Source organism: Gracilinanus agilis, unplaced genomic scaffold (genome assembly GCF_016433145.1).
Source record: "Gracilinanus agilis isolate LMUSP501 unplaced genomic scaffold, AgileGrace unplaced_scaffold23013, whole genome shotgun sequence".
In the NCBI taxonomy this organism is placed as follows: domain Eukaryota; kingdom Metazoa; phylum Chordata; class Mammalia; order Didelphimorphia; family Didelphidae; genus Gracilinanus; species Gracilinanus agilis.
In genome coordinates this window covers 2,704-11,939 of record NW_025354707.1, presented here as the reverse complement: position 1 = coordinate 11,939, position 9,236 = coordinate 2,704, and the positions used below count along the sequence as shown (strand labels likewise).

Genomic DNA, 9,236 nt, shown 5'->3' with positions numbered 1-9,236 from the left:
GGGCCTTGTTCTCACTTCAATTTGCAATTTCCATTTTTGGATATTTATTTTTGTTTTGTTTTGTTTCTAGCAGAGATCATGAGATAAATTTTATAGGTACAAGCTTATGATGAATTTTCTAACCCTAAGTCAGATAGATGTCTGTGACCAAGACCAACACTAAGCAAACAACAGTCAAAAGAGTAGATTTAACTTCACTCTGGGGAAGTTCCTCTGAGTTCTGTTGGCTTCCTGGTTAGGAGTTGGTGCTCATAGTCTCAGTGGCTCTTTTTGAAAGGAGCTCAGCTTGCCCTTGTGAGAGAAGGACTTAGCTGTCTCTTGGCATAATTGTTGTTTTCCTCAAAAATTTCATTCAACTTCTCAATGGATGGTTTTCATTGCCTCTTTTGCTCTTTCCATATACATAGTATTTAATAAATAATCTGTCATCTACCTTTATCTGCCCTCCATTTACTTGAGTCTGATTTTACATGACTAATGTACTTTGTTTTTCAGACTGAAACCTTGGAAACATGATTTTTTTTGGACTCTTGGCTTTGCTGATTCTGCCAAGTACGGCTCTCAGCACCAGTTTTTCTGATGAAACCATTGCAGAATTTTCTGTGAATGTGTATAATCATCTGCGGGCCACTGGGGAAGATGAGAATATTCTCTTCTCTCCTTTGAGTATTGCCATCGCAATGGGAATGGTGGAACTGGGAGCCCATGGGTCCACCCTGAAGGAAATCCGTCACGCTATGGGATATGAAGGCTTGAAAGATGGTAAGTCTGTTCAGTGATGTTTGTTCCACGTGTTTGTGCGTATTACTTCCAGATCAAAGAATCAGAATCACAATATCTCAGTAGTTGGAAAGGACCCCCTGGTCCATCTAGTCCAATCTCTGTCTGAACAGGAATCCTCCTAATAGCATGCCTTGTCTGAAGACCTTCAAAGAGAAGGAACCATGTATTCCATTTTGGGATGGCTGTAACTATGAGGAAGTATTCCTTATAACAAACCAGATTTGCAATTTCCTTCTATTTCTCCAAGTTCTACCTTTAAAAGCCAGGCTAATCCACTGTGACTATAGATAATACTTTAGTACAAGTAGCTCTGTGTGCATGTGCATGCACCTATTTATTCCTGTTAACTATCTGTAGAATAATTAAGTCAAAAAATCTCAAAATTTGGTTTGTTTCATGGCCAAGTGCCGGAGTATTCTAATCAGTCATATCCCTAAGTTTGTCATAGAACCTTACATCTAGAACTGGTAAGGAGCTTAAACATCATCTGCTTCAACCCTTTCTTTGTGCAGATGAGGAATTAAGGGCCAAGAAAGGTTAAGTGATTTTCCTAATTACAGAAGAAGTAAAAAAAAGAGTCATGATCTGAACCCAGGTCCTTTGACAACAATTAAGGCACTTTCTACTATGCTACTTTGTCTTACCCTAGTATACATAAGAAACTTTGAGCTAACATAAAAGCATTTGATTTTACTCAAAACACTCTGGACTTGGTTTCATATTCAGCTTCCATAAATCTAGCAAGTATGGACATTGTTTATTTGCAAGGTCAAGAGATTGTAGTGAGGTGACATGTCATGGAAGTGATAAAAATAATCATACCTGTCTTTGACCCAATAATTATGGTCTTGGGAATATGCCCCTGAGGATACATGTTATCCAAAAGGAGAAAAAAACATTCTCTTGAGGTTTTCATAGAAGAATGATTTGTCTTTATAAAAGTAAGTTAAATATCTATCAGTAGAAATGCATGCCAGAATAAACTGTGGTAAAATGATGTAGTGGAGTGTTATAATGAAATTAAGATGACAAATATGATGAGAAGAAATAGGTCTGAAAACACCTCTAGGAAATAAAGATCTCTCCCAAAGTAAGAAAAGCCAGACCTGAAAGACCAGCGTATACGCACTAGGCTCTCACAAGAGGAAGAGGCAGAGAAGTCTTCTAGAGACTTATAGGGGCCTAAAAAAATGAATGTGATATTTTATACCTTGAAATGCAGTTATTTGAATGTATGTGAATAGATGCAAAGCAATTTTAAAGTGTGTGTTGATATTTTTGTCATTTGATTTCATTTTTTAAATGCAAGAGTGAGATTTCTAGAGAGTTGAAACTTTCACCATACCATTCTAAATGGCAGTGATAATAATGATGATAGAGTAGAGTAAAAGAAGGATCCTGTAGTTCTAGAAGGAGGACATCCGTCAGGGAGACAGGTGCTGGTGTTCTCTACTTAGAGAAAAATGTGGGTTAAGCCTTGGAATCAACTTCAGTGAAATTAAAGAGATTCTTAATGTTTTCCACTTTCCCCATTTCATCAGTAATAAAACATGGTTCTCTGACTAGATTCCTTAGCTTCCTCAAGAATTTCATTTTCTTTACCTATTAAAAATAGTTAAATTAGATCTCAGGTTTTTAGAGTATATGATTTTGTGAACAAACTTATACTTAAAAGGGACATGTTGAAGGTAAAAGGGATGTATTTGCCTTAACTTTCTAACTAATCAGAGTTTGAGAGCTAGTTTCTGTTAGGTACGAATCGGTTTGCAAACTCTCTCCCTCCCATTTTCTCATCTCTAAAGTGAGAAGATAAGTTTTGAGATTATCTCTACCCTTTAACGATACATCTTCCTTCCCTTCTACTCTTATTTTTTGGTCGTACATTCTGAAATGGAAAACCTAGTAGTAGGGAGAAAGGGTGAGAAGGATGTTCTTGCTCCCCCTCCCACCTCCACCCCCATTTACTCCTCTTTTAAGTCCAGTCTTAGTTATGTCCTTATCCTCCAACCCATATTCTTACCTACTCTTATCCTTCCCCTTCTCACCAGTTCCCTTCTTATTCTTGACCCCAAAGGCTTTCCACCCATCTAGATTTAGTTCTTGTACTGAACTACCCAAAAGAGTCTGCCCTGTATTCCTCTGACCCTACAGATGAGGACTATAGATTTAGAGCAGATGTAAGGGACCCACAAGATTATTGAGTCAAACCTCATTTTTCACAGAGGAACCTGAAGCTCAGAGAGAATTCATTCTCACCTTTTTGTTAATGCATATATTTCTTTGATAACCTCCAGGCAACTTTTTCTTCAGAGAGGCAACATAAGAAAGTAGAAGGATATTGATTTTAGCATCAGTCAACCTAGGTTCAAAGTCCCATCTCTGCTTTTTCAGAGCCCAGTTGCAGACCTTGGCCAAAGTCCATTTACATTTTCTAGACCTTAGTTCCCTCAACTGTAAAACATAGGAGTTGGACCACATGTCTTCTAGGGATCTTTCCAAGCTCTTAATCTGTAAACTCACGCCTACACGCTCACCAAGGCTGCTAACCAGCTCTGATGTCTACAGTTCTGACAATCTCAGAGAAAGCAACCAGCTTCTAAGTTAGAAAGTGCCAATTCAGTAAGAAGCAGCCGTAATCACGATGCCAGATAAGCTCAGTACTATCAGGATTTTATCCAGTGTTGCTATCTTAGTTGGGACTTAATTTAGATCTACCGTATATCTGAATCAGTGTAATAATAAGGTGGGTTATTTCTGTTCTACTTTTTTCCACTGTGTTTAATTCAGTTTAAGAAACCTCTCCTTTAACCACTTTTAGGGGAAGAATTTTCCTTCTTGAAGGACCTCTCTGACATGAAAACCACTGAGGAGAACCACTATGTGATGAAAATGGCCAATTCCCTCTTGGTGCAAAATGGATTCCATGTGAACGAACAATTCCTGCAGATGATGAAAAAATACTTTCAAGCCGAAGTTGAGCATGTAGATTTCACTCAAAATGAGGCAGTGGCCAGTCACATCAACAAATGGGTGGAGAACCACACCAATAGTAGGTTTTTGTCTTCCTTTCTTTACTTGTCCGCCCTTATTGGAAATGTTTGCATTAGAAATAATTTGTGTGTCTAACTTTTATGGAAAGATCCAGGCAAAGGGGAAACCTAGATTACATTATCTTTTTTTACCTTTTTTTATATTCTACATTTTTATTTTCCCATTACCCATTTACCTAGCAAATGTTTGGATATCTGAGAATTCCATTGAGCGGATGGTAGAAATCAGTAATTGGATATTCCAGGCATTATTCATTTACTTGTGCCTCCACCATCTGGTTCGTTATCTGAAAACGTGTGCTCTTCTGATTTTGAAAATTGGTGGATTTCTTAACTAGCGACTGTTTTCTTTTTTTTTTTCCTCCCTTTCTTTCACTGTGTCTCTGTCTTTATCTCTGTCTCTTGTGTCTGGCTCTTTCTCTCTCAGTTTGAAAATAGAAATGAAAGGAAGTTAGACAGGATGTTTGGAGTCATGTAGTTATCCTCTAAAAGAGTGATATCAAGCTTAAATAGAAACAGAAGTCACTAAACCACATATAAGGATCCCTACAGACCACATATGGACTTAGTTTTAAACTGTAATACTTTATCTATGCTTTAATGTATTTTTATTGTGTTAACTATATCCCAATTTCATTTTAATCTGTTTCATGCCACACTTGGAAGCTTAGGAAGTCACAAATTTACAGTAAGACCAAACTTTTAGTAAAAGGAAAAAGTAAAAAAAATAAACCTTTTAGTAAAAGGAAAAAAAGAAATTTAATTAGATTATAAGGCCCTTGAGGGCAGGGCCTATTGAAGTAGGCAGTTCCCAGTGAGGAAACTTCTCCTTAGTTGCTGATTGGCAACTTACCTTTTTAAATAATTACATAAACCAGAGAAAAACCAAAAGAGTTCTCTGAAAGGATCCAGGTGGTACCTTCATCTCAGTCTTTCTTCTTCCTAACTAATATCATAGTATCATTTTTGCATAGAGTATATGCTTTAATAAATGTTTGTTCAACCAATTTCAATTTTCAAGCTGAAAGAAAAAGAAGAAAAAATGCTATGAGAGTAATCTCAAATGGGGGAGGGCTTATATATATTATATTAATTTTTTTTATTAATGAATAATAATTATATATAATAAAAGCATATATATATATAAACTATACACATACACACAAAAAAACCCTCTTTTTTCAGATGTTCAATTTTTTTCTTGCTTTAAAGCCAGATGAATTTAAATTAGATAGAAACACTAATGTCACAATAGGTTTTATTTAAACAGATGATAATAGTCAAATAAGGAGGAAATTACCTTAACATTATGTATACTTCCCTACCCAAAATAATAGTTTTAATATTTCCTGAACATAGTAATTTTTCTCCTAAGGGGACATTATATGGAACGAAGGAAATCTGAAGAGAAAAACTATTATTTTAAAAACATTGGCTGAATCACATTCTCCCGTCAGAAGGGTTATTACTAACATAATTTGTGAGGATCCAAAACCCAATTCAACTCCAAGTTACAACATAGGAGCCCAGTTTCATTCTTTTCACTTCTTTCCCCCCAATATTCATAAAGTAAATCAAGAGTGGAGAATCTATCAGAAATGAGACTAGTTACTAAGAATTGTTTTTATCTGCAAATTCTTAGGGAAAGAGTTGACTTTTTTCCCCTCCTTTTTTAGCTGCTTCAGGCCAAAGCTCAGAATTGTCAGTTTGGGGAAAATGTGTTTGGAGGCAGCCAGACTGGCTTTAGCTGAACTAAAGCCCACCATAATTCACTGCCACAATAGAACTGCAGTCTCATCAGTGTGGGCATTTTCTCCAGTAAAGCAGACTGCTTTAGCCATCCAAGCCTACCCTTTCTATGATATTCCTGTCTGCACCCATTATGGTGAAGAAACCCATTTACATTGTTTCTTGTGCATCTATTTGTTTTAATAGAATTAAAACCAATTCCTTTTATTTTGGGAGCTACTTCCCCAGTGGGCCCTAGAAAGAGTTCTAATCAGAAAGGATTTTCGTCTTTTTATGGCAGTTTTGGGAAACCAGGGAACACCGTGTTATTAGGTCATGGAATCAAACATCTTATGTACTTTGCTGTAGAATTCTTAAAACCAAATATTCTATTTCAACGCTATTTTGGCTTCATGTTTATTTTGTGGATAAAAGTGGAATCATAATTTTCTCCTTCCTCTCCCAAGCCCTCTTGCTCTCCCAGAGAATTTCTCTTTTTCTCTCATTGACTCACTTGTTCCTCTCTTCTACTCATTTCTACTTCATCAGGTCAAGTGAAAGATTTGGTATCAGCAAGAGACTTTAGCACCTTGACTTACTTGGCCCTCATCAACGCCATCTACTTTAAAGGGAATTGGAAGTCACAATTTAGACCTGAAAACACGAGGACCTTCTCCTTCACTAAAGATGATGAAAGTGAAGCTCAGATTCCAATGATGTACCAACAAGGAGAATTTTATTATGGTAAGTTAAGACCTCAGTGTGGTTTCCTGGACAGGTGGATGTTCCCTTCCTACTTTGGCATTGGGCTAAGAGGCTTCTGGAACAGATGTTCAAATGTCTCTGTGATCTCCTTGGTGTACTTACTTCCTCCAACAACTCATTTGAGCTTGCCTAAATCCTAGGGATCTCTCTTTTTTTTTTTTTTTGTCCTCCCATAAATTTCCAACAGGGAGTACACCCCAAATGCCAGATCTTCTCAATATCTTGCCATTCTCTGGATACTAAGAGAACACATGAACTTAACATTAAAATTCTCTCTCTCTTTTTTTAAATACAAGTAGTCCAGTAGATTTCTAATAAACTATACAAAACTGCCAACAGTTTGGAAAACAATTCAACAGTCTTAATCTTATTTGAAAAAGTTCCTTATTTTTTAGTTAAATACTTCTAGAATTCCTAAAATGATGTAGTGCAAAGAGGGTGCATAACAGCCCTGAAAAGCCTTGCTGCGGAGTTTTCTGTCAGTTGATAGGGGTTTGGAATCTTGGGGAAGTTTCAGTTGACCCTGGGGACTCATGGAGAGGAGCAGGGTTAATTTGAGCTCTTTCTTTGGATTGAAACCTGGCCTATATTCTGCAGCTTTTCTCTTTTAAATTATTAACTTAATTATTTCTTTGAATCTCCCTAACCTCCCTTATTTCCCATCTTCATTTTTCCTCCCCTGCCTGAATTTCTGTGAGGGTTTGAAAGGAGGGTAGTTCGGAGTGTTAGTTTTAACCTTGATATGCAAGGCTTTTCAGGGCTGTTATGCACCCTCTTTGCACTACAATATATGATACTTTTGTAAGAGAGCAGACAATATCTAGACAGAAATCATTTCTCAATGGATGATTTTTTGGGGGGTAGTTACACTAGGAGCTCTTGCTCACTAGCACACCTTTTGGCTTTTGCATGTTTTTCAAGGGACCATTTAGATGACACCAGCCTTTGATCTATGATGATTTATAAGTTTGGGGCATTCTTATTCCCAGATATAAATGGCTTCCTGTTGGATTTATTTAATGATGAATCAATAAGTAATTAAATGTTTATTAAAGTGCCTTCTTTGTGTCAGGTACTATGTTAAGTGCCAGACATACAAAAAGAGGCAAAAAGCAGTTTCTGCCTTCAAGAATATTATAATCTAATTATATAGTTGAGTGGGATGTTCCACATAGATTAGAATGAACAATTGATTATTAAGTTATTAAGTTTGAAAGAAGCCAAGGGGTTTAAACTAATATCAAGAACGAAGGGGTAAGACATGCTTTGAGAAAAAGAGATCTGAATGGTTAGTGTGAAATTGGGATGGCTCAGCTCTTGTGGTGACTAGCAAAGATTGAAATAAAAAGCAGAAGCATTAGTTAGACTCTTTGGACCATTGGTCATAGTGTACTGTTGGAACCAATCCATTTAAAGACTGTGTGGCTCTATTTGTTTTCAATAGCCATGTCCGTTTGAAATTGTTACACTTGTTTGGAAAACATCTCTCTTCCTTTGGCCAGATCTACAGGGGCCAAGCAAGGTCTGTTTCCTAAATTAGATGTCTTAATCATGCCAAACATGTCAGGTCATACAGTGAGTGCAATGTGGCTGTATAGAGACAACATGGTGGGATTGAAAGAACACCGAATTTATAATCAGAGGACTTGGGTTGGAATCGTAGCCCCGCCATGTACTAGTTGTTTGACCATGGGCAAATCCCTTCACCAATCTGGACTTCTTTTGCTTGTTGTTGATCAGTCATTTCAGTGGTATCCAATCCCATTTGGGATTTCCTTGACAAAGATAGTGGAGTGGTTTATCATTTCCTTCTCCAGCTCATTTTACAGATGAGGAGACTGAGGCAAACAGTCTCAAGTATCTTGGTCAAGGTCACCCAGCTCACGAGTATCTAAGATCAGATTTGAACTCATGAAGATGAGCCTTCCTGATTCCAGCCCCAGCATTCTATCCACTGAGCCACTCAGCTCTCCTTAATCTAGGCTGAAGTTTCCCTATTCTCAAATGATGGGGCTGGATTAAATAATTTGTCACATCCCTTTCAGCTCTACAGCAGTGTTTCATGACCTTGCTGGGCTCTTTTAGTTATGAGTTATCAGCTCATTCAGTTTTTGAAGTGTCTTCTTTTATCTATAAGGTTAATTGAAAATTTTCCCCCAGACAAGTTTGTTCATTATCATGACGGCATTCCCTCAGTATGTCACTTTGCACATAATTTCACATTTTATTAGTAAATCTTAGCAAATGGAACAGTAGCTGAAACACTGGATGTGGGGAAACTTTATTTACAGCCAAAGAGTATAAGGAAATCTTTCAGTCCTTTTGAAACTGAGCAATGATTCCAAATAAACCCTTTTCCTCTCTGATATCCTTATTTTCAGATTTGAAAGAAAACTATAGAATGAATCTAAGAAGCTTTGCTAGCGTCTATTCAACAACTGTTTTTGGCTTTTCTTTCTGTGGCCTTTTATTCATTTTTTAGGGGAATTTAGTGATGGCTCCAATGAGGCAGGCGGCATCTATCAAGTTCTGGAAATACCCTATGAAGGGGATGAAATAAGCATGATGCTGGTCCTCTCCAGACAAGAAGTCCCACTAGCCACTCTGGAGCCATTAGTGAAACCTCAGCTGATTGAAGAATGGGCCAATTCTGTGAAGAAGCAGAAAGTGGAAGTGTATCTCCCAAGGTGAGGAGGCTCTGAGGGGCTTTGGGCCAGTGATTTAGGTAACTCATTCTATACTTTCAATTCATGTTCTTCTTAATTACTACTAGCACTTGGTGTTTATAAACATATAAGGAATGTCATAGCCCTAAGAGATTAAAAAGCCTCGTTGCTATTTTATACTAATTTTTATTCATTTCAGAAAAATTTTAGAGATATATTGATGTAAATTAAATGCTGTATTTCT

The 9,236-nt window shown here is 37.1% G+C and overlaps 1 protein-coding gene across 1 annotated transcript; it reads left to right on the top strand.

Annotated features, from left to right (window-relative positions):
- The first annotated feature begins 512 nt into the window (after positions 1 to 512).
- LOC123254478 (neuroserpin-like) lies at positions 513 to 9,017 on the top strand. The gene is made up of 4 exons (XM_044683492.1): positions 513 to 762; positions 3,602 to 3,832; positions 6,111 to 6,305; positions 8,809 to 9,017. Exons 1-4 carry the CDS (start codon positions 513 to 515, stop codon positions 9,015 to 9,017), a joined length of 885 nt encoding a protein of 294 aa, XP_044539427.1.
- Positions 9,018 to 9,236: the final 219 nt, after the last annotated feature.